Source organism: Belonocnema kinseyi, chromosome 10 (assembly GCF_010883055.1).
Source record: "Belonocnema kinseyi isolate 2016_QV_RU_SX_M_011 chromosome 10, B_treatae_v1, whole genome shotgun sequence".
Lineage (NCBI taxonomy): Eukaryota > Metazoa > Arthropoda > Insecta > Hymenoptera > Cynipidae > Belonocnema > Belonocnema kinseyi.
This window is the reverse complement of record NC_046666.1, coordinates 73,089,746-73,116,891: the sequence shown is the minus strand read 5'-3', so window position 1 is coordinate 73,116,891 and position 27,146 is coordinate 73,089,746. Positions and strand designations below refer to the sequence as shown.

Below are 27,146 nucleotides of genomic sequence, written 5' to 3'. Positions count from 1 at the left end.
ATTGGTTAATTATTGTTAATTATTATTAATTATTTAAACAAATTTAATTTTTTAATTTTTTTTCTTGAAAATTTGTCCCCCCCCCCTAAAATTATTGCTATTAGTCTAGAGGAATATTTAATAACATTGATTTATTAATTTGTAATTGTTTAAATAAATGTTATTTGTTTGAATAATTTTTTTTTGAAAATTCGTTTTTGCCCTCCATATGATCACTATTGATCTAGTGGAATATTTATTAACAGAAGTTCATTTATTTTCAATTATTTAAACAAATGAAATTTGTTTAAATAATTTAGTTAGGAATTTTTTAAAGAAAAATTATTACTGTGGGTTTAGTGGAATATTTATGAGTAATAATTAATTTCTGATTAATAATTAATTTATCAGTAATATTTAAGTAATAACTTTTACTTAAAAAAAAATTTGTTTAAATAAAGTTAATCAAACAATGTTGATAAATATTCCACTAGACCATTTTTAAGTAAAAAAAGAATTTGCGAAAAAAATGTTTAAACTAATTCCATTTGTTTACATAATAAACAATTAATGTATGAATTTTAATAAATATTCCACTAGACTAATCGTAATAATTTGGGGGGGGGGGGGCGAATTTTTGAAGAAAAAAAATTATTCAATCAAATTCCATTTGTTTAAATAATTAAAAATTAATTCAACACTGATAATAAATATTCCATTAGATCAATATTAATAATTTTAAGTAAAAAAAGACGAGAATATATTGTTCAATAGGTCAATTTCATGAAGAATTGACATTTTTGGTTTTACGGGTAGTTTTCAGATATTCGTGGGGGTGTGTTAGGGGGGGGGGGGGTTATCAACCCAATATGTCTGATAGATGAAATTCTTCGTTGGATAATTCTCTACAGGCCTCTATACTTTCCCGTCACAATTTTTCAAACCCTAAAAAGTTATTCTAAAAACTCAAAAAAGTGATTTTTCCCAATGCATTTTACATGGGAAACTTCCAAGTCAAAACAGGCACCTGTTAAAATAAAAAAAAGGAAAAATAAAAAATCAGGGAATTTTTAAATCTGCTAAACCACTCAAATATATTTGTCACTCATAGAGCATTTATGGCAAAATTGAATGCACTCTGTTCGGTGCGTTGTCATCTGGCAATACGACACGCACCTGGTTAGACGTTTACGCAACTGGGTACTCTATCGACATAAGAAATTGTTTTGAACAATTTTAATCTGTTAAAAAATTTTCTCGCTATTTTTCGAAAGATTGAAGTATTTTTAGGTACTGCACCAGAACCGCGTTTTAGTCACCCGCGGTTTAGTTGTTCCTAGAACTCTAGTACATTGCGCAATATTATATATTCCAATTATAAACGGTTCAGGCGGCCCTGACTGTTTTGCATTTCGATTCTCCCGATTTAGTTACAAAGTCAGTGCGAGGCAGCCTCCGCGTCTGTAACTAAACCAAGAGTTGAGTATAATTTGTTTCCGAGGAATACGTAGTTTTTTGTTTTCAATTTTTCCACAGATCTAATTTGTATTAATTATTGTTTAGCAGAAACACTCTTCATAATTCTGTAATGACTATTTAAATTTCTTTAAACATTAAGCAACAAAGTAATACCTGAAAGTATTTTAATCTTTCGAAAAATGGGAATATTCTTAAAAAATAAATTAATGCTAACATTTTTAGTCTGTCAAGAATTTTCGTGAGATAAAATTTGTATCCTAAATAATTGAAAGGTCTATCAAGCTAGCACCTCCACAAACGAAATTCCCAAATTTCTTATGTCAGAATTTTGGGCCTTTTTTGGGCTGTATTGCCGATTTTTGGGCTCCGCTACTTTTTGTGAAAATTCAAATTTTGAGTGAAGGTGCTGACTTGAATCAAGCCAGCACCTCCACTATATAAAAATTGTAAGAAAAAAAAATCAAACACGTCAAAATTTTGGGCTTTTTTTGGGCTCTCAAACGCACCAACAACCAATATCCAAAAACCACCCCTGCAAAATCCAAAATGCAACAGATTTTTGGCTCATTTTAGAGTCTCAAATGCACTTAACATTTTATTAGAAAAACCACCCCTGTGTAAAAAAACGTCAACCTAATAATAAAAACTGAAACATTGGTGTTGGCATTTTTGAACAGCCCAAAAATCAGACTCCATTTGAACTGTAAAATTCGAAAAATATCAAAGACTATGGTAATATTGTAATATTCCGAAAAAGATTGGTTTGCACAAAATTATGTTTGATTGTTAAAAAGGGACTGTTTTTTAACGTCAAGTGTTGGGGACCAAAAATCGGAGTGGATATTTTCGAGGAGCCCAGAAATCAGAGACTACTTTAACACTAGAAAATTCTCAAAAATATTATTTTTTGACAAAGTCATATATACGTGGTAGAGGGGGGTTGATTTTATAAGTTAAGGGTTGAAGCCCAAAAATCGGAGTGGATATTTTCGAGGAGCCCAAAAAGCAGAGACTACATTAACACTAGAAAATTCTCAAAAATATTATTTTTTGACAAAGTCATATATCATACGTGGTAGAGAAGGGTTGATTTTATACGTTGAGGGTTAAAGCACAAAAATCAGAGACTACGTTAACACTAGAAAATTCTCAAAAATATTATTTTTTGACACAGTCATATATACGTGGTAGAGAAGGGTTGATTTTATAAGTTAAGGGTTGAAGCCGAAAAATCGGAGTGGATATTTTCGAGGAGCCCAAAAATCAGAGACTACTTTAACACTAGAAAATTCTCAAAAATATTAATTTTTGACAAAGTCATATGTATGTGATAGAGAAGGGTTGATTTTATACGTTAAGGGTTGAAGCCCAAAAATCGGAGTGGATATTTTCGAGGAGCCCAAAAATCAGAGACTACTTTAACACTAGAAAATTCTCAAAAATATTAGTTTTTCACAAAGTCGTATATACGTGGTAGAGAAGGGTTGATTTTATAAGTTAAGGGTTGAAGCCCAAAAATCGGAGTGGATATTTTCGAGGAGCCCAAAAATCAGAGACTACATTAACACTAGAAAATTCTCAAAAATATTATTTTTTGACAAAGTCATATAACATACGTGGTAGAGAAGGGTTGATTTTATACGTTTAGGGCTTGAAGCACAAAAATCAGAGACTACATTAACACTAGAAAATTTAAAAAATATTAATTTTTGATAAAGTCATATGTATGTGATAGAGAAGGGTTGATTTTATAAGTTAAGGGTTGAAGCCGAAAAATCGGAGTGGATATTTTCGAGGAGCCCAAAAATCAGAGACTACTTTAACACTAGAAAATTCTCAAAAATATTAGTTTTTAACTAAGTCGTATATAAGTGGTAGAGAAGGGTTGAGTTTATAAGTTAAGGGTTGAAGCCCCTAGTATCAGTAGAGTCTCTAATTTTTGGGCTCCTCGAAAATCCCCAATCTGATTTTTGTGCTTCAACCCTTACCGTATAAAATCAATCCTTCTCTACCACGTATATATGACTTTGTCAAAAAATAATATTTTTTGAGAATTTTCTAGTGTCAATGTAGTCTCTGATTTTTGGGCTCCTCGAAAATACCCACTCTGATTTTTGGACTTTAACCCTTAACGTAAAAATCAAACCTTCTCTACCATGTATATATGACTTTGTCAAGAAATAATATTTTTGAGAATTTTCTAGTGTCGATTTAGTCTTTGATTTTTGGGCTCTTCGAAAGTACCCACTCTAATTTTTGGATTTTAACCATGAACGCATAAAATCAACCCTTCTCTATCACGTATATAAGACTTTGTCAAAAAATAATATTTTTGGGAATTTTCTAGTGTCAATGTAGTCTCTGATTTTTGGGCTCCTCGAAAATACCCATTCTAATTTTTGGGTTTCAACCCTTAACGTATAAAATCAACCCTCCTCTACCACGTATATACGAATTTGTCAAGAAATAATATTTTTGAGAATTTTCTATTGTCAATGTATTCTTTGATTTTTGGGCTCCTCGAAAATACCTACTCTGATTTTTGGGCTTCAACCCTTAACTTATAAAATCAACCCTTCTCTACCATGTATATATGACTTTGTCAAAAATTAATATTTTTGAGAATTTTCCAGTGTCAGTAGAGTTTATGATTATTGGGCTTCTTAAAAATACCTAATCCGATTTTTGGTCCCCAATACTTGATTTTTAACAATCAAACATAATTTTGTTCAAACCAATCTTTTTCGGAATATTACAGTGTTACTATAGTCTCTGATATTTTTCGAATTCTATGGTTCAAATGGAGTCTCTGATTTTTGGGCTGTTCAAAAATGCCAACATCAAGGTTTAAGTTTTTATTATTAGGTTGACGTTCTTTACACAGGGGTGGTTTTTCTAATATAATGTTAAGTGCATTTGAGACTCTAAAATGAGCCAAAAATCTAGTGCATTTTGGATTTTGCAAATTTTATTTTTTTCAAGGGGGTGGTTTTTTGAAAATGGGGGTAGTTTTTCAATTTTTTTTCATGCATTTTAGAGCCCAAAATAAGCCCAAAATTCTGGTGTTTTTTTTCCGAATTTGATTTTTTACATAGGGGGTGGTTTTATATTTCGTAGGGGTGGTTTTTGGAAATTGGTTACTGGTGCGTTTAAGAGCCCAAGAAAGCCCAAAATTCTGACGTGTTTGATTTTTTTTTCTTTCAATTTTTATATAGTGGAGGTGCTGACATGATTCAAGTCAGCACCTCCACTCAAAATTTGAATTTTCACAAAAAGTAGCGGAGCTCATAAATCGGCAATACAGAACAAAAAAAGCCCAAAATTCTGACATAAAGAAATTTGGGAATTTCGTTTGTGGAGGTGCTAGCTTGATAGACCTATAATTGAAGGGTCCACGGTCTAAACCTGTTAACTGGCAATTTAGAAATCTCACAGGGCGAAGAAAATTCGTTATTTTTGAAATTTTCAATATTTTTTAAAACTGTAAAATGTTTTTTGTTCATTTACTACAGTAAAATAACACATTACTTTTATAACATTTAAATCAAAATTGAACGTTATATGACACGTAAAAGCTATTCATATGTTATCTACAAGGCGTCCAGCGGTCTGCACCTGTTATCTGCAGTATTCTACCGCTGATTTTATATTGTTTTTTCAGGGATCGCATTTTTCTACGTTATTTTTCGAACTTCGGGCAAGTGTTATATGTCAAAATATTTATATCGCATGCCAGACATAGATGTGCTTGCAAAAATTTCAAATAATTTATTGTAACAATTTGCTGAGTGTTAGTAATAGAGACGCGTCGCTCACCTTCGCCTTGACAGCGATCTGTGGACGAAAACATCGAAGATGACGTAAAAATAGCCACAAATAACTTTCGACTCACACGTACACGTAACCGCACACACTGACATGTGTCTCACTGGACTATTCCACGAGTAAACTGAGCCGAGGTGGGAAAAATACGTATTTCCCATTAGACGCCACAGGCAGTTAACAGGTTTAGACCTGCACCAAATAAACAAACGCGATTTTCGATAATCCATTTAAACAAAAAACTAGAAAGAACTGCGTCGTTTCGTTTGTGGTATTTTAACTGCATACAAAAAATGTTCCAGAAAATACAAAAAATCAATTTCGAAACAAATTTCAGTTAACAGGCTTAGACCGCGGATCCTTTAATTATAAAATTATATAAAATGTTATTTTATTACAGAAAAATCATCAACAAAAAATAGACCGCGTATAAATAAGGAACACCCTAATTCTCACCTAAATTTAAGAAACAGATTTAATATTTCACTCGTGGTCAATACTTTTTAAGGTCTATTTTTAGCATCATTTATTAGAATCAATGAAAAATGGTTCAAGCTATTATAAAGGCAGGTCCTAAAAAAAGTGCTATTTTGTAATAATAATTCATTCTCGATCTCATTTTTTTCTTTAATATTAAGTTATATAAACAGCTAAATAATCTATTCATGACAAACGGAAAAGATGGCATCGCGAGTTAGGAGACAGTCCCGAAAAAATCATTCTTGGAATCAGATACCTATATACTTTTCTTTTTTAGATAAAAATTCGGTTTTTATTTTAAGATTTTTGAATATAATATTTGCATTGAATGGGAAAAGGGGAAGTTTTCCGAGAGTACAAAAAAATACATTCTACTTCAGCTTTTTATTTAAAGCTAAATAAGCAGATACAAAAACGCATATTCCATCGTTTTATATAAAAATAAAAAAGGTTGACACCAATTCACCAGCGTACGTCTTACGTTATTTTGAAACCTCCAACACATACATATTTTTCAATACACTGCACACTAGTTCTGTCTCAACATTTTGCAAAAATAAAAATATATATATACCTAAATTTGAACAAAAATATTATAAAAAAAATTTTTTCAATTTTTTTTCTAATCTCTTATGTTTTTTTACATTCTTCATTTTTCTTTCTCAAGGTTTGCAAGTTGACTTTCTATCAGCTTAAAACGTAACTCTTAAATAAATTTTCAAATTATCAACTATAATTCTTGCAAATAGTTTTACCTAATTCTAAGCAAAAGACAATTCTGGATTTTCAAGAATTTCTTAAGTCATATCCTGCAAATTTGTATAATTCGGAAAGATTAAAAAAATAGGACAACTTTAAATTAAAAATATAACACAGTTGTTTTAACCATGAAATACAAACGGGACATTAAAATTAAGAATCTGAGATAATTTTTTTTTTTATATATAAAATCGAAACCACTGAGTTATCACCATAACAAAAATCTTAAGATTTAGTCCGGCAAATCAGACATTTTGATATATTTCAAAACATTTTATCTCAAAGACGAGTAATTTATTTCTAAGGGAAAATATTTTTCCCATGAACTTCAGCTCCACTTTAATATCAACATACAATGTCAAAAACCGCAAAAAAAAAAAGGAAAATGAACACAATAAAAGTAAACGTTTCTCTGGTACTTTTGCGAAGCTCTCAAAAACGATGAAAATTACCCCTAGAATACTCCAAACTTAAAACTAGTATAAAGAAAGTAAAGGAAAATAAAATAATCTGAGTTATTTGAATCCAAGAAATGAGGTAGTTGCACATTTTTAAATAATAGAGGTTTCGATACTTTTCTTTTTTTAATATTTTATTTTCTCATCAATAAAGTATTCAGCAACCTTTTCTTTAAACCTACTCCAAATGCTAAAATGTGTTGTAGTTTTAAAAATAGATATTATCTAAAAATCAAGCAATTACCCCATTCTAATTACGAAATGGACAAATTTTTCGTATGGAGTTCGCGTGAAAGTTTACAGTGAACTTTATCAACATAATTATTTGTACTGTTCAGTATTTACATTATATGCAATTCACGCTTCTCATAACTTACTAAGTACTAATCAGTTTCAAGATTACCTTGAATATTTGAATAGAAAATATATAGCAATATTAACAGAATGGCAACGAAGGGATTATTAATACTAGAGAGCGGAAAACATTGTAACTCCGAAGGATCCTATCGTTAAAACATTCAGGAGATGACATTGAAGAAATTGCAAAAAGTGAAGGATGACTTTAGCAAGGAAGTGAAGATTTCTGAATGAGAGGTATAAGATTGAAAGTTACTAATTTTTCTAGTAAATACATTCTTAGAAATTAAAGTCATTGGTTCCTCATCAAGAAAACTTTGTTCCTTCAAGTCTTTCTTATCTTTTGATCGATCCCAAATCACAGAAACCTCAGTCGTGCTTCAGTCTTTTTTCGGGATTTTTGTACAAGATCCTTAGAGATAGTACAAGTTGTGCGCCAGGGACTCGTTTGGCTCAGTTTGGAGACTTTGGCCCACGAGGTACGCCAGTTTGTGGGCGTACATGCAAGGTGCTGGTACTCTTACAGTGCCACACCAATTGTAGTAAAGGTGGCACAATTTATATGTCAATCGCTGCAAGTGATCCGTTTTCATATTGGAACTGTCATGGATGACAATGTAGTGTGTTGGCGAGACTGTACCTCGACCAACATGTTGCGATACTAGGAAGAAATCGTAAAAGTTTCTTCTCGTCACGTCGCTATCGACGATAGTTCCTGGTGGCGGATTGTCGAGATCTCTTCGCTGAAATTAGCCAATGTTTTATTTATTAATAGTCATCAATTAGGACCACCCACTCTTTATGTCCTTTAAATGAAGAGTCGGCTAAAATAACGTTGTACCAACACATATTTTGCATCCATGGAGTTCTATGTATATAGGTCTTTCATTTAACGGTTTCTCTATTCCAAGGAAGCGCTGCGAACGACAATTCAAAAATTGAATTGGGACAGAAATGTCAAAATAGTCGAGGTTATATACTTCGAAAATGTACCTTTCTAAGTCTAACATTAAAGTTTTGAACAAAGGTAAAAAAGGAAAATTAAATTTATGACAATGGAACGCAGGTAAGAATAAAAGGAGCTAAGTTAAGCTGGCACAACACTATGAAGGAATAGAGATGTAACCTATCTCATAATTTAGGGCTAATTTGGGCCCGTGGTCCTAAATTTTGGGCTCTTTTATTTAAAAAAAAATAGTGTTTGCGCTAGCTTAACGTTAAGCTGGCCGAACATTGCTGTAAAGCGTGCTAAAAATGATTTCACGCAAAATTCACCTAATACAATAATTTGGGGCTCATTTAGGGCTCTGGGAACTTGATAATGAAAAATAAAAATAATTGTTTAAACAATTTATTGTAAACTTCAAATTCCATATTTATGGAGCCCCAAGTGAGCCTTAACATAGGGTAAAGGAAGAAATTGTTTACTTCATTTTTACTAGAATTGTTTGAACAAAAATTATAGGGTGAAGGAAGAAAATTGCTTACTTGATTTTTACTAGAATTGTTTAAACAAAAATTGTTTGAACAGTTTTTTTTAAATTTTCCATTATCATATTCTCAGAGCACTAAATGAGCCCTAAATTATTGAATAAAGTAAATTTTCCGTGAAATCATTTTTAGCGCGTTTTACAGCAATGTTCGGCCAACTTAACGTTAAGCTAGCGCAAACACTATTTTTTTCAAAAAATAAAAGAGCTCAAAATTTAGGACCACGGTCCCAAATTAACCTCAAATGAGCCCTAAATTATGCGAGGAGTAAAAAGGGGTTTAATTGTTTTCTTCATGTACTTTTTATAACGTTAAGGTGGCACAACACCATATAGAAAAAAAAGGGCAAAGGAAATATCGCGCGACCTTCGGTCGATGATTTGCCAGGAGCCTTAAATGAGCCTGAAATTATGCACGAGAAAACAAAATATTTTGTTTCGGCAAATATGTCTAAACAAAAATTGTTTAAACTTTTTTTTTTTAAATTTTTAATTATTATATTCCCAGAGCCCTTAATGAGTCTTCAACTATTCTATAAGGTGAATTTTTAGTAAAATCATTTTTATAACGTTTTACAGCAATTTTGAACCAACTTATTGTTAAGCTATTGCAAACACTATTTTTCACAAAAAATACGAGAGCCCAAAATTTGGGACTACGGGCCCAAATTAGTCCTCAATGAGCACTAAATTATGCGAGGAGAAAAAATGATTTTTATTGTTTTCTTCATGTATTTTTTATAACGTTAATGTGGCACAACACCATGAATAACAAAAAAAAAAGGGCAAAGGAAATATCACGCGACCTTCAGTCGATGATTTTTCAGTAGCCTTAAATGAGCCTGAAATTACGCAAGAGAAAAGAAAAGATTTTGTTTTGGAAAATTTGTTTAAACAAAATTTGTTTAAACAATTTATTGTAAAATTCAAATACCATATTTATGGAGCCCCAAGTGAGCCTTAACATAGGGTAAAGGAAGAAAATGGTTTACTTCATTTTTACTAGAATTATTTAAACAAAAATTGTAACAATTTTTTTAAATTTTCCATTATCATATTCCCAGAGCCCTAAATGAGCCCTAAATTATAGTATAAGGTGAATTTTCCGTGAAATCATTTTTAGCACGTATTACAGCAATGTTCGGCCAGCTTAACGTTAAGCTAGCGCAAAAACTATTTAAAAAAAAAAAATAAAAGAGCCCAAAATTTAGGACCACGGGCCCAAATTTGCCCTAAATTATGAAATAGGTTACATCTCGATACCTTCATAGTGTTGTGCTAGCTTAATATACCTAATAAAAGGACTAGAGAAGCTGGAGTAAAACGTCCAGAACTGGCAATATCACATATAATATTCAAAAATTATTAAATAAATAAATAAAAATGAAAAGACGAGAAACTAGATTTGTATTTTTTACAATATGTGTATAGGGCCAACTTTGTCAATGACCTAACCTAATTAATGTTTATTAAGTGAAATTTGCCGAATTTAATTTTGAAGTTTTTGTCGACACTTAAGCGAATGTAATTTTCTATTATTATCCTTCAAAAATTCTAACTTAGATTTAGATATGTAAATGGAAGTAAATAACCTCGACTATTTTGTCATTTCATTCCTAATTTAATTTTTAAATTTTCGATCACAGCGCTTCCACGGAATAGAGAAACAGTTAAAAGAAAAACTCATATACATAGAAATCCATGGATGCAAAATATGTGTTGATACACCGTTATTTCAGCCAAGACTTCAAATATTGGTCAGGGTTGCTACAGAAATCCCGTATTTTTTACTTATTAATCAATGAAAATCATGTTGAAGAAAATTATAGATTTTGCAATAGTTCGCCCCCAAAACAATTCTTTTGTACTTTTCTAACTTTCTGCACTTGAAGATATGGTGAATTTATTTTAAATTTGAAATGTTCCAATTCAAAATGGTTTAGACAGGTAAAATTTTGAGATAATACGAAGAATGGAAGAAGTGTATGATTTTAAATTCAAAAAATTTAAAGCAGAAGCTTTCAAAATTCAAAACCTTGAAACTAACATTTTTAAACTTAGACAATTCCAATACTATTGAATTTAAAAATTATGATTTAACCTAAGAAATACGTAAAAAATAAATTCAACTTTATTATCATAGTTCAAAATGAAAAAAAAGTTCAATTGTAAATCATTAAAATTGAATTATTCTATAAAAAACGTTCAAAATAAAAAAAAAACCCTAAAAATCGGCATTACTTCAAGTAAATTTAGTCGTTTACAAATTAACAATTTTCAAAATGGCAATTACACTTTTCAAAATTCAACCAATTCAATTTCAGGCGGTTTTAAATTTAATGAATTTAAATTTAAATATTCGTAATTGCGATATCTTTAATATTAAAATAAGGATCTATATATAAAAATTAATGTAAATAGTTGTTCTTTGAAATCATAAATTATAAAATTGAAAGAAAGTATAGCTGCACACTTCTCAATTAAAAAGATTTTTAATTGAACAATTTTGAATTAGATGACTTCAGAATAAATTTTAAACAATGAAACATGGGTATTAAAGATAGAAATTACAATGGTGGAAATAATTCCTTAATGATGAACTTCAAATTCAATTCTGTTGTTTATATAATAATAGCATAAGATACAAATATTCCCTATTAGTTTACTAATAGAATTTCCCTGAAGAGGAAGCCTGAAAAAGGCCTCGAAACCTGTTGAATCCTTGCAGTGTAAAAAGAAGGGTAAATAATAAAGAAGCGAGAGAAAGAGATGGTTTTGATTTCTCCGTTTTTTTCCCTTTTCTTTTTAAGTATCATATATCTGTCTCTAATGAACCGCTTTACAGTCTTATTTGAAAACATATTTCTCTTATTGTAAAGCTTTTTGTTTAAATATTTTTCAGAAATTGATATTATAGAGTATTTTTGTTTTGTTTAAGGAACATAACCTTAGAAACATTATCAGTACGTTTTTTTTAATGTTCCAAAAAGTGCAAAATTTCAAAATCAGTTAAAAGACAAAAAAAAAAATTTTTTATACATATTTCCAATTTAAAATTACTTTTTATTTCGAAAGTTTTTTTTATAATAATTCAATTTTAAAGGCTTCCAATAGAGATTTCTTGGATTTTCTGCGTCTGAGGCCTCTAGCCCATGAAACAGCACGGCTAGAATGAGACGTCAACCAATCAGAAACGTTCCGTGAAGACAGCGACGAATCGCCGGAACGTGCAATTCCGTGAGATGATTTACAGCAAAGTGTCGACAGTATTAACTAAATTTAATTTAATACCAATCAGGTATTAATTTTATTATTATATCTCGTATATTTGGAATGGTGGACGACAATTGCGCCATCTGGTGCCGAAAATGAGAACTAGAAAAAGTAGGTAGAATTTCAAAAATGCTTTTTAATTTTTGCATCAAATATTTTTACAATTGTTTTGTGAAGTTTAGAACAATTATTGACTAATAACAATAAATCTTGATATAAAGTGTTTTATATAGAATTTCTATCTTATACAGTGAAAAAACACATTTTTATCAAAAGTATTTTTATACGAAAAAACAATTATTTCACTATGTCATGTAAGTTGGACACTTTCAGTGCATTATAAGCTTAAATGAAGTTTAATTATTGTATGTAGCGAAAAATTTTACAAAGTTTATGCAAAAAATATGAAGAATAGACGATTGGAATTTAAATACGAATTCTAACCTAACGTTTAGGTCAGATTTTTTAAACAGTAAATATTTGATGTACAAATTATTTAAAATTTACTTTGAATTCACATTTGCTTGAAAATAAGTTCATTTAAGTTTATAATGCGTTCAAAAAACATTGTTGTGAAAAAACGTGTTTTTTCATAGTATAAGGTGTAAATTACATCTAAAACGCTTTAAATTGTATTATTTTTAAATTCATTCAAAAAATATTTGTATATGTAAATGTGTATATTACAATATTAGTTCAAATTTATTATTATCTACGAACATTTTTATTTCAATCATGAAACACGAAAATCTGTCAACAGTTCGAGGTTAGTTGAAGAGGTTAATGAACCTCATGCTTGGAATACAAATATAGGTAGATAATAATAATTGGTACATAATATTCTAACATATACATTTAAACAAATATTTTTTTAATCAATTTAAAAATTATACAATATAAAATTGTAAGTTTTTCAGTGTCACTAACCTTGATCCCAAATTCAAATTCTTCAAATTTGATTTTCATTAATATTCTTATGAATAACAAACAATTGAAAGTAAACGTACTTTATAAGAATCAATTGATGCGTTTTATTTGTAGCTAAGAAAAGTACAATCTCGTAAAATTGCAATTTTAGTAATCTTTGTACACGTATGTCTCTTACCTGTAATGATAGAAAATCTGAAATCGTCGAGACACTAAAATCAAAGTCTGAAATAAAAAGTGTTCATAGAAAAAACACAAAAAGATCTGCACGAGATATAATAATGTAATTACTACATATCTAATTTATAATACATTTTATTTATCAGTACTGTCGACACTTTGCTGTAAACTAACTCATAGAATTGCACGTTCGCGACGACAATTCTCGGAATTACTATCTCTGGGCGAGCTATACTCGAGTTTGCTTGTATAAGGAAAATGAGCGTATTACGATTTAAAAAACATCAACTTTAAAAAATTAAGGTGCACTTTGATTTTTTTCTACATCATGAAAAAAGATTACTATATAAAAAAATAAATCAAAGTATAATTCAAACTTTAATTTAGTTAAAGCTTTAATATAGAAGATTTCTTAAATTAATAAAGATAAGTGATTTCTAATATAAGTCTATAGACTAGCCTTGGGTTTCTCTATAATTTGAAAAGATTTAAAATATATGGTAAAACTCGAATTTATCTGGTAAATCTGTACAAATTTTATCCACTACAATTGCCTCTATAATCAATACTTTAAAAACTATTATTTATTTACAGGGTAGTTGATATACAACACAACATCTGCTTGATTTTAGATAAAATTGCAATAGATGAAAATTATGCAGATTTACCAGAGGAATGCGTCTGTATTGGCAAGTCTTAAGAAAAAAAGTTATTTTCGTTATTATTGGTAATATGTAGACCTATATTTAAAAGCACTTATCTCTATTAAAGATTTAAGGCCATTTGAATCACACTGAATAATTAGGGCGGAACGGAAATACATGTTTAAAAATCTAAAACGGCTATGGAGATAATTAAAAGTTTCCCTTATAGCTTATATTTTTTTATCTGCAATTTCTAATTAAAAATGATAATAAAAAATTCAAATAACACCAATTTTGTTAAAGTTAAATTTGTTTAAATTATCAAAAATTAAATTGGTCAAGGTTCAATTAATTTGAATTTATTATTTTAAATGTATGTGACATGTTATTAGTTTGCAATAGACAAACAAGGCATAATTTCCTCAGAGCTCAACACATTTGTTCTTAGATGTTACATTTACATTTATTACTTCTTCAGTACAAAATAAAAACACGCCATAGAAACAACTATTTTTCTAAAAATTGTAATACAAAAAAATGAAAGAAATTTTATTTTTTAAATAAAATTTTTTACTATCAGTTAACACCAAAAAATTTAAATTGATGTAATGTTTTTTAATAATATAAATTTGGATTTTCATAATTTTATGAACTCGACTTATCTTAATTTTCTTCCATCTTTCTTATTAATAAAAAAAATTTAATTTTTTTTAGTAGAATTCATTTCGTATATAACTTTACTCAAAAATGTAGCGAAAAAGTAGCTTTAGATTGAAACGAGTATCAAAGAATTGCCTTGACTGAAGTATAAAAAAAGTAATAAAGTGTGGAACCTCGAAGGTTACGCCTGGAAAAACTACATGTAGCTTTTCGTATTTTGATTTTAGAACATTATAAATGTCTAAACACAATTATAAAAATCTATAATTTTCTGAGAAAAAATAGGAAAATCTTAAATCCTATAGCAAAGGTTTGTAAATTGTCTCACATTTTCTTAGAAAATTACTAATTTCTATACAAGATTGTGTATAAACAATATTTATTAAGAACAAAATTGAGAATTCTGCGACACCAGAATGAAGGTTTAGTTTTTCATAATTTTGCAAAGGTTTTTGTAAGAAACTATAAATTTCGGCAAAGTTGAATAAATATGTAATGTACATATTTCTATGAAAAATTAGTGAAAATGTAGAAGTCAAACTCGATAATTTTCTACAATTTTATATGAAAAAAATATCCTCACAACGCGTTTTAGTTTTTCGACTACAAATATTATAGAGTATTTAGATTTTCTAAATTTTTCAAAAGCGGTGACATACGTAAAAACTGACAAAATTGTAATGGTTTCCTGAAGCGGCGTGATCCCTTTACACCCTTAAAGTATCAATATTTGCAAAACTGTAAACGATACAAATTAAAAAGTAGATTATTTTACTTTGCAAACTATTTGAAGAATCGAAAATGCATTGAAAACTCGTAGAAATTCTTACAAATATTCGTACACATTTGTAGAAATTATTACCACTAGGATACGTAAATCTGTTTTAAAAAATCATTAGATTTTAAATAATTCTAACTATGTCACAAAATTTTAAAAAATCTGAAATTATAATAATGCTATTTTAATTTCTTTTTAATAATTCGTATCAATTCGCCTCGAAGTACTACACTAGTTTTTAAGATTTTATGGTAGATGCGAATAAAAAAAATCCACATTTTTTCAAAATGTCATGACTTTTCCATGTAGCAACCCTGCTGACGCTTCAAAATCCTGAAACTACTTACGTTAACAGCTAAAATCCTAGTGTTGATGCGCTTCTGTACAATCACGATGGTCAGTCTTGGGCAGTAGTTCTCTTCCACCATCGAAAAAGCAGACATAAGCTGCTTTACTTCGTAGTTGGACACTGTGTCCAACTGTCCATCGCCTACACCATCACGGTAGAGGAAAATTCTGTCCGGGAAAAAGCCATTTTTCTACAAGATTCGAGAGATAATAATTAAAATTTTTGATGCCTATTTTCAAAATGAAATCAAAATAAGTAATGTTATAAACGCACCTTTTGATAAGCTTTGATAGCGGAGATCAGACAAATTTTGAGCAGATCAACCAACTCCTGGTTGCGAGCTTGGATGCAGATTTTTGAGTACCATGAAGTAAGACCGTTGTCCATGCTGGCAACGAAACCAGCGACGCTTCCGTGAGTCACTTTTCCAACTCCTGCATGATAAACGTCCACTCCGCAGATCATACACTTGTCCTAATTGTAAACAAATAAATATATACCAATAATTAGAACACTAGAATTATAGGGTCTCTACTCAAATCCTGGAAAAAAGTTTCTGACAATTCCAGGGTTTTTTTCCACGTATCACAAGTTTTTTCCAGATATCATTTTTAATGTTACGGGCTTATTCAAATATTTCACATTTTTTAAACAATCAATTCGAAATATATACAGGTTTTCGAGTTTATTATAAATAATGTTTTTTTTTCAACTTCTAAGGATACAATTCACCAATACACTATCAATTAATTAAATAATACTCCAAACATAAAAATTAATTTCTTACATTTGTCTCTGATAGTTAAATTTCAAATAAAAAAGATCAATTTTCAACAAAATAGTTGAATTTTTAACTAAAAAATATCACTGTTCACCACAAAAATGGAAGTTAAATTTTTATTAAAAATAATTAATTTACACAAAATTAAAAAAAAATAACCAAAGTGATGAATTTTCAAGTAAAACGAAAAATCTTGAATTACAATAAAACAATATTAAACGAAACAGATACATTTTTTAACAAAATTGTTTAACTTCGAACTAAGTTGTCTCATTTTCTACCAAAAAGATCAATTTACAAATAAAATTATGAATTGTAAAATGATTTGATGAAACAAATCAATCCTTTCTTCGACCGTTGATATTTATTGATTTCAAATCGTAGATTTCAAATTATTTATGTCTTACGGTCCAATCGTAAATCGAAAAAATAAATATGAGTAAAAAAAAACATGTTCTTCGAAACTCAGATATTTATTTAATAGAAAAAACTCCTTTTGAAACTTCCTGACGTTTCGGTACACATGCGTACCATTTTCAAAGGTTCTTAACCTAAATAATTATATTAAAGATTAGTAATTTTAGTCTGAACAAATATGATAGATAATTACGTAGATTTAAATACATTGTTACCTGAGTTGATGATAGTTTAAAATAGTCAAACAGATCAATTTTCAGTCAAAAAAGTAACACTTTAGTCGATTGTTTAAAAAAAAAAAATTAATTAAAATTTAGTCATTTTTAGAAGTCTCAAAAAATTTTTTCGAGACTTCAATCGATTAGAACTACATTTTTTAAAATTGTACAAGAAAACAAAATTGGCGTAGGTTAGGACGGATGAACAGAAATTGACAGTTTCAGAAATACATGAAGAATACGTAATGAACGATGATGTAATAGGCAAGTTTCCATTGAAAACCACTGATGTGGAAGCGCGTAATTGAGTTTAAATATGAAATAAGAAATTTAAAAAATGTGTATATGTACACATCCATACATATGCATACATATATACACACATGTAGCATACATACATATACACATATATACATATAGAGATGATTAATATTAAAAACATTATTTTATAATACTCTGATAAATTTTATTAATATTTAGAATTTCAGCCTGTAAATTAACTGAAATCTTACGATATTTGTTTATAAAAATAGACTCAATAATACGTCGTTGATAAGTATTTTTTTTCTGTAGCTAATATTTTAATACGTTTAAAATCAAAATCAAGTAACGATTGAAATTCCAAGAATGTTGCGACAAACCTGTGTTAAAATTCCCAACTTCACAATCTCTTTTGTGTTCAGCAATTCTAGTTTTTAATCTCCTGCCAGTTTCACCTATATAAGCTTTATTTCAACATTTACATTTAATTAAATAAATAACACCAGATAAATTTTCAATGGAATCGACGTCCTTTCTTCTTGACAAATAATTATCTAATGTATTAGTGTTCTTAAAATAAACATTGATATTAAATTTTTTAAGTGAATTTCTTAATCTTTCTGATAGGCCCTGAATGTCATTACGTATTCTTCATGTATTTCTGAAACTGTCAATTTCTGTTCATCCGTCCTAACCTACGCCAATTTTGTTTTCTTGTACAATTTTAAAAAATGTAGTTCTAATCGATTGAAGTCTCGAAAAAATTTTTTGAGACTTCTAAAAATGACTAAATTTTAATTAATTTTTTTTTTTTAAACAATCGACTGAAATGTTACTTTTTTGACTGAAAATTGATCTGTTTGACTATTTTAAACTATCATCAACTCAGGTAACAATGTATTTAAATCTACGTAATTATCCATCATATTTGTTCAAAATAAAATTACTAATCTTTAATATAATTATTTAGATTAAGAACCTTTGAAAAAGGTACGCATGTTAACCGAAACGTCAGGAAGTTTCAAAAGGAGTTTTTTCTATTAAATAATTATCTGAGTTTCGAAGAATATGTTTTTTTGACTCATATTTATTTTTTCGATTTACGATTGGACCGTAAGACATAAATAATTTAAAATCTACGATTTCAAATCAAAAAATTATGAATATCTGATTAAAATAGCATCTGATTAAAATAGCAATTTGCAAACAAAATTAGAGTAGAAACATTTTCAGGTTAAAAAAATTAATTTTTAACGATACGGATTTTTGACTAAAATGAATCTTCAACTGGAATAGTGGAATTTTCTACAAAAAAAAACAATTATTTAAATAAAATGATTAATATGTAACTGGAATACTTAAATTATTAACCAAAAAGATGAATTTTTAACTAAGATGATGAATCTTTACCTGTAATAGTTGAATGTTCAACTAAAATTATGAATTATCAACTGGTACACGAATTTTCAACGAAATAGTTCAATTTTGTACGAAAAAAAGACAAAATTTCAAGCAAATAGTTGATTTTTGAACTAACAAATACAAATTTTCAACAAAAAAAGGAATAGTTTAATTTTCCGTTGAATAAAATGAATTTTCAACCAAACTAATGAATTTTCAACCAAACTGATGAATTTTCAACTAAAAATATGAATCTTTAACTGCAACCGTTGAATTTTGAACCAAAAAGAGGAATTTTCAACCATGAAAATTAATTATTACAGCAACAAAAAAACGAAAATGTAATTTAAAAATTCAATTTTTCAAAGCAAAAAATCGAATAGTTAAAGTTTTGGTTTAAAAATGTAATTTTCAACTAAAGAGATGTATTTTTAACCAAAGTGATGGATTATTTAACTGAAACCATTATATTTTCAGCATGGAAAAAAATATTTAAAAAATAAAAACAGTTTTCAACAAAGTAGTTAAGTTTCAACTGTAATAATAATTAAATTGTCAGCAAACAATAATAATTTTGAGGCAATAAAAAACACATTTCCAACAAAACAGGTAAATTCTCAATCAAAAAGATGCATTTTCAATTACAATGATGAAGCTTGAATCTGAATGAAAAACGTAGTATTTAATATTTCAAACAAAAAAGATTAATTTTGATATTCAAAAACAGTGTAATTCATCAAAATGCAGTTTCAACGAGATACTTAAATTTTCAAATAATCAATTTAAACCAAAAATAGAATCGTTAAATTTGCAGTAAAAAAAAATAATTTTAAGCAACAAAAAAAAACGAATTTTCAACAGAATAGTTCAATTCAGTAACATAAAGCTACTTTTACAAATTAAGAATCATTGCTATTGAATTTTATAATGCAATTTAAACAAAAAATTCAGCAAGCACGCGAAAAAATGTCCTAACATTTCCAGTTTTTTTCAGGTAGGGTAGGTACCCTGACTTGAACTTAGATCAACAAGGAATTGACAGATTTTTAATTGTAAAAAGCAATAGATTAAAAAATTCACTTACGAAGGGAAGTTTGAGTGCCCATAGTGCACCTCCAAGTTTGCAATTCATTTGCAGAGCAATCTTTTCCACTGCACTTTTAGCTTTCTTTGGGTCCATCCCAATCGTTTTGGACAGGATCACCTGCGATGGGACCGGCATTTCTACACAGCAAAGCCTGTAAATAAATAAATTTCCTTAGCAATTAGATCATAAAACATAAACAACTTCAGATTCTTTCAACGTTTAAAAGTTTAAATACTTCTATTTGAAATATTTCAATTTCAGATTGGGTACCTAAGACTCAGAACAAATTGCCGATTGCTCAATTAAAGATGACAGTTCGGTGCATTAGTAATTTAATTTTTTAATTCCTAAAGTCGGATTTTGAAGTAATTAAAAATCAAAGTGTCAGATGGAGCAAATCATTCTACATACGACACATACTAGAATCATCATTTTTAAAATTAAATTTCTCGTAAAGTAATCCCTCTAAACTCTAGCGAGCCCGGAATTTTCACAGAAAACGTATTTTAGATTATATGATCAAAATTCAACTATTTATTAACGCACGAACATCCCTAACAAATGTAAATGCGAAACAATTCGAAATTTTCAAGGGTTTCAAATTGAAAATTAAACATGCAAGCATGAACAATTTTACATTTGAGGCAATCAAAATTCTCATCTATAAATTTTTAATAAAAATACATTGAATTCTGTACCTTTCCAATTTAATTGTTGATCTATTACCGCTTTCAACTGGAAATTGTATAATTTTAAACAAATTAAATTTTAGAGCAAACCGCTTTTAATGCTTCAATTTAAAATTCTAAAATTTGAAGGGCTTTTTATTAAAATTGAATTTAGTGTATTGAAAAAACGTGCAAATATTGTTTCATTTTCCAATTGCACGTTTTTAAATTATTTCAATTTGAAAAAAAACAATTAACATTCTAATATGAACGCTTTTTATTCAATTGATTTAAAAATCACCCTCTAATTATTACTATATAATATAAATTCCTAATATTTAAAAATATTAAAATAATAAATTTGAATTTAAATAATATTGATCAAAATGATTAGTTAAAATACTTAATAATAAAATAATCATTCATATTATTATAATTGTATTAATTTGTTAAATTAATATTTTCAACTTAACTATTTTGTAGAAGATTCATGTATGTCGTTGAAAATTCACCTTTTTGTAGAAAATTGATCTTATCGGTTACAAAATTTCACATTTAAATTTCTCAAAGACAAATTTTCGACAAAATTCAACAGTTCAATTAAGAACAGACGAATTTTCTACAAATTTCCACAAGGGAATTCTTAACAGTCAATTTTTCTACAAAATTCAACAATTAAATTCTCAACAGACGAATTTTCTACAGCATCAACTGTTGCATTTTCAACTATACTACCGATAATTCCATAATGCTAGTTAGCCAGTGTCAAAACATAAAATAAAATTTGCGACAACGTATTCTAATTTTAATCTTTTGACTGCAAGTGATATACCGCTGGAATCACAAATAAACAACGTATATTCCAAATATAATATTTTTAAATCGCTTATTGCAAAATTAAAAATGTTTTATGTTTCATATTTTATTCCTGAATAGAACAATGCTCACAAAAAAGGCGTCTAGCCTTAAAAATATTACGTCTTCACAATTGAACAATTTTATAATGAGTCTTTAAAATTTAAGAAATTAAAATTAGAAGTGTTTCTAACTGTAAAATTGCAAATTGGTACCTGAACCATTTCGAAAAGAATTTAAAAACGAACTCGTTCAATTTCACATTATTTCAGAGATGCGCGTGTAACTCGATTGAAAAAACTAAAATAAAACTATTACGAATTTATACATTTAACAAATTATCCAGACTTGAAAGTTGAAAGATAGAAATTTTTGGTTTCACTTTGTTTATAATTCACCTCGAAATTAGAAATTTCTCACCATTCGACTTAAAAAGATCCGAAAAAACATGCCTTAATTTCGCTGTTTAATTAATTCGACGGTCTATAACTTTGAATATTTTTGCATCTAGATATGAAAACTTACTTTTTTACTGTCGAGTATCTATCCTGTCGAATAGATGGGAAGACCATGACAACCATGTCAATGTCGTCCCTGGACTTGATAACTTCACGAAGTTTCATCAAGAAACTCTCAGTGCGATCATTCGGAAGGGGAATCATTGTCGGATCTGAAACCTTCATTTCAACTGCAGATGAAACGTGTTTTAACATTTGAACAAACTCCTTGCACTTGCGTTCATCTCTCTTATCAAATAGAAGGACCCACGAATTCAAATGAGGCTGAAAAAAATAAGAGTATTAATACAGTACGACAATTTCAATAAAGGTATATTAGTAGGTATTTCAAGAGAAATATAAATAAATACTAACAGTTCTCAAAACGGACATTCTAGTAGCTGCGGGCCAGGAAGCTTTGTTTCCAGCAGACAGAGTTTTGCCCTTTCCAAAAATCAACGTTTCGGGATCCAAAGCTCTTCCTGTAAGCTTTATCGTGTCATCTTCCAATCGCAATCCCCAACCTGCCAAAAGTTCCCTCGTAACATCGGTTTCTTTAACTTTTTGTACAAATTTTCGAATGACATCTCTACGTCCAGTCGGGTTTAAGCTTGTGATTCCATGGATGTCCTTCATGATGCGGAAATCACTACGCATCGCATCAGAAATTCCGGTCAAGTAACAGAATTCCGGAATCAGGAGAAGCATTCTTTCCTGGGTCTGTTAAATTAATTTCAATGGTTCATATTTGAATATTCAATAAAAAATTCGAATACACCATTAACAATATTTTCATAAATTAAGAACTAGACATCCATTATTATCTTTTTAAGAGATCCTTGGGCCCATGATATCTGCGTAAAAAAACTTTGTCTCTGGTATAATTATTTTAAGGTAAAAATTGCAAAACTAAAAAGTGGAAACGTCATTCAGTGTTATTTTATGAGAATGATTCAAATTTACAGTTAATCCTTCTATAGAAGATCCTTAAACAGGGTGTCTAGCGATTCTTAGGAACAAAATTCTAGGTCTTTTCCAGGTTAAGAAATCAAAATTTTCCAGGTCTCCGTTTTTTGCATCAAATAATGAAATAAACGTTTGGCATATCGTAAATATGCCGTAAATGAATCGTAAATAAACAAATTATTAATTTTTGGAGAAGATGAGTCGTCTTTGTGAAATCTTTAGGAACATTTTTAAATCTTTGAAATAATTGAAATCTTTTGAAATCTTTTGGCATTTTTCAAAGCTTTTGTAAAACCTTTAAAATTCTTGAAATCTTTGTGAACTCTTTCTTTAATCTCTATTTGCGAAGTCTTTTGTGTTTGTTTAAAATCATTGAAGTCTTGAAATGTTGTCAAATGTGTTGAAACATTTGAAATCGCTTAAAATCTTTGAAATGTTTTGAAATGCTTGAAAACTTTTGAAATTCTTTTGAAATCCTTATGAATTCTGTAGAGAAATTGTGAAATCTTCTCTGAGTCTTTTGTATTCATTTGAATCACTGGAATATTTGAAATCTTTGTTAAATCTTTTGAAATCTTATAAAAAAATTTGATATCGTTTAAAATATTTAAAATGTTTTGAAACCTTTGAAATCTAGTGTACTGTCCCCTTGTTGAAATCTTTGCAATTTTCGTATTGTTTTGAAATCTTTATGAAAGTTTTAAGAAATCTTTAACTTTTGTGAAATCTTTTGACATCTCCTAAAAAATTTTTGGAGTTATTTAAAATGTTTTGAAATCTTTAAAATCTCTTGAAAGTTTTAAAATCTTTGTGCAATGTTCGAAATCTTAGCGAAATCTTTGTAAATTTGTTGGAATTATTTAAATGATTACAAATCTTAGTGAAATCTTTTGATATATTCTAAAAAATCATTGGAACGTTTTGAAATCTAAAAAATATGGTTTAATTTACCCTTTTTAAAATATTTAAACTCTTTTCAGTTTTAAAATCTTTGTGAAATGTTCCAAATCTTTATAAAATGTTCGAAATCTTTGGCGAATTTTTGTAAGAACTTTTTAATGATAATAATAAAAAACACGCCTTTTTTGAATGTTTGAAATCTTTGTGAAATATTTTGAAATATTTATAAAATATTTCTTGAATCTTTGCCTGGAAAATTTTTTTTATTCGTTGAAGCCATTGAATTATTCGACATATTTTTAAATCTTCTAAAATGTTTTAAAATCTCTTGAAATCGTTTCAAATTTTTGAAATCTTTGAAATCTGGTGTACTGTACACCTTTCCAAATCTTTGAAATCCTTTAAATCTTTAAAGTTTTAAAATGTTTATAAAATTGCCGTGAAATCTTTATTTTAAATCTGTTGTACACTCAAAAACCGAGTGGTCAACCCCTAAAAAAATCCGTTATATGGACATGGCTTATTCTAATTCTGAATTATGTTAAGATATTAAATATTATTTATATAAGATATATATTATTATTATATTGATAAGATTATAATTTATAAGTTGAACGCCTCAATACAAAGTGCCTTGAAATATCTTTATTTATTCTGTAATAAACAAAAGATAAATTATATCTTGACAAATAAACAAATTTTCAGCAGCAGGTTTTCAAGGTCACTAGACGCCCTCTTAAAAATCTAGAACAATATTCAGCCAAGAATCGTAACTTTGATATCGGAATTGGCTTCGAATGCGTTATTGGCAATGAATTTAGATTATGTATGAATAAGTATTCCAACTTCTTATATCAGGTATGATTTCCCATTCTAGAATAGAAGACATGGAAAACGTATAATTGCAACTTCTCATAAAAATGAAGAAAATAGCTCATTAATTTAACGATACGTTTTTATATCTTAATAGTAAATTGTATGCATGAGCGTATATTTTATATCAACAACGAAAAAAATATTTAAAAAATCCAAACCTGTCCAGTAGAAGTGCGCTCCTTCGCACGATTGATCAGCAGCGGCTGATCATGATCTTGAATAGTAAGATTCCACTGAACCTTATAATAATCTATCAGCGAAATTTTCTGACCTTTCCTTTCAAACTCATACTTTGGACTCTTGTCCCAAGCGACATCATCAATTCGGTAAGTCTCATTGTTGTAGCGAGTAAGTACCGAAGTACCCAGAACCTCCTGAGTTACGGCATCCCTAAAGTTCCTTGGATTTTTTTGATAGATATCTCGTCTATCAATCGAAAGTAATCCAGATTTAATAACAGTAATGTATTTTAAAAGCCAAATCACGCAAACCCGGAATCATGTTTTTAGTAAAATTGATTTATTATTTATTTACTAAACGCTTAAAAAAATGATTTACTTACATCAAATCTCGAACTGTATCAGTTCGCATGACCCTATGACTGGAATCAACGCAAAGTTTTAATCCTCCCTCGTATTCATTTACAGCTGTTACATATCCAGGCCAAATTTCCAAGCGATGTTGTGAAACAACGTGAGCGCAGGATGGATTAAACGTTTTCCGACCGACTCTAACTAACTCAAGTGCACGCATCACACGGCTTATTAGAATATTAAAGAATGTAACATTCTCGTGCATTCCTTGTGTCTTTTTGAAAATGACAAGGAGTTCCACTTTTGACCCATCGGCAGGATGTTCGGACTCAAGTGTGTTGCGCTGAAAAGTATTTTTTTTCTTATCAATATTGAGTTACGTGTTAGTTTATTCAGTTAAAATTTTAGGTTTATATATAAATTAAGTTCTTATTCAGGGTGGCCGTTTTAATCGAAGAAAAAAAATCCCGATCATTTCCCGGTTCGCAAACATTTTTAACGACATATACAGTAATAAACAATAAACAATAAATTAAAGCATCCAAAGTGGAACCCTTGAATTCCAAACTTTTAAAATTGAAGTTTAAAAGTTTTCAATTCAAAAACTGTGTATTCAAATGCTCAATAACTTACACGTATAAACTGCCAAATTTAGAATTTGATAAATTATAGAGTTCAAAGATTCAGATTAAGTTCCAAAAATATAAATCCACGCTAACATTTTCAACAGTCTAAATTAAAGAATCAAGCAATGAACTTTACAAATTTTCAAAATTATATTATTTTAAGTAATTTTAAGCTACACATTCAAAATTGAAAAATAATTTTTTTAACTTAACAGTACTTAAATTAGAAGTTGAATTATTTTTATTTTAAATAGTCTAGGCATCCTCCAAAAGCATTAAAATTTTATTTTCAAATCTTAAAAAATCTAGAAGTGGTTAAAAATGTTTCCAAATTCAAAATCCATGTTCAATTTTTTGTCAGAACTTTCAAATATATTTCAAAATGAATTAAATTTTTTCTATAACCTTTAGAAAATTTTGCAAATGAAAAAAAAAATTAAATTTGAATTCATAAATAATAATAGAACATTTATTATTTGTAAAAATATTAGAATAATATTAAGAGATATTTATAAGTTTAAAAAAAGATTCGAATTAAATTTAGAACTTGAAATAATTTGAAATAGTTACAGCTGAATTTAAAATAAAATTAAGATTTTCGAAGACTTCAAACAAAAAATTTAGAATTCTTTTAAGAATTGTGAAAAACTACAAAAGAATAAAATTTTTTGAAGATTCTTAGGAAAATTGAAAAGGATTTTTCGCTTTGAAAAATTATTGTAACAGAAAGTTTAAGAAGATTTTACGAGATTTAAAGAATAATCAAAGCAGAACATTGAAGATTTTAAGGATTTTATTTAATTTGCTGGATTTTCAAAAATTGTAGGAAAATTTCGATTAATTTTTAAATATATTTAGAAGTTCTGAAAAAAATGTTAGCACGCTTCGTTTAAATTACTTGAAATAATTTTGAATCTTTCCAAAACTTCTACATATCTCTTAAAATTATTCAAATTTTTTCTACAAATAATAAATGTTCAATTGTTATTTATACGCCAAAATTTAACAATGTCACTTATAAATTAAACACTTTTTAAATAGAACAATTAAAATTGTAACGCTAAAAGATTAAAAGTTCTTCGAAAATCTGAAGACTCAAAGCTTTCTATGTAAAACAATTAAGTTTCAAATTGTTTTCTTTTAAATATTTGGCTTCAATTTACTCGTCTTAAATGAACAGTGAAATATTACTAAATATTAAATACTTCTTCTTTTTCTACATTAAGAAATTTCAAATAAAATGGGATAAAAATTAAATAATTTAGACTCACAATATTTTTTTAATTTAATGAAAACCTTTAATCATAACTATATTATTATAAATTTATTTTTGAGTTACAAATCGTAAAACGCACGTTTACATTTTTAATAGCTGAAAAAATTAATATAAATAATACATTGATACATTTATTGATTAAATTTAAT

General features: G+C 28.4%; 1 protein-coding gene across 1 annotated transcript in view; it reads right to left on the bottom strand.

The window, feature by feature from the left end:
* Positions 1 to 6,386: 6,386 nt before the first annotated feature.
* LOC117181482 (piwi-like protein Ago3) overlaps positions 6,387 to 27,146 on the bottom strand; it is a 42,207-nt gene continuing 21,447 nt past the window's right edge. Inside the window, exons 5-12 of the mRNA XM_033374186.1 lie at positions 25,125 to 25,438; positions 24,721 to 24,988; positions 22,196 to 22,540; positions 21,849 to 22,105; positions 19,798 to 19,951; positions 15,909 to 16,109; positions 15,634 to 15,825; positions 6,387 to 8,077 (exon numbers count right to left, since the gene is read on the bottom strand). Coding sequence (XP_033230077.1) covers positions 7,748 to 8,077; positions 15,634 to 15,825; positions 15,909 to 16,109; positions 19,798 to 19,951; positions 21,849 to 22,105; positions 22,196 to 22,540; positions 24,721 to 24,988; positions 25,125 to 25,438 — 2,061 coding nt within the window. The 3' untranslated portion in view covers positions 6,387 to 7,747. The remainder of the gene's footprint in view (positions 8,078 to 15,633; positions 15,826 to 15,908; positions 16,110 to 19,797; positions 19,952 to 21,848; positions 22,106 to 22,195; positions 22,541 to 24,720; positions 24,989 to 25,124; positions 25,439 to 27,146) is intronic.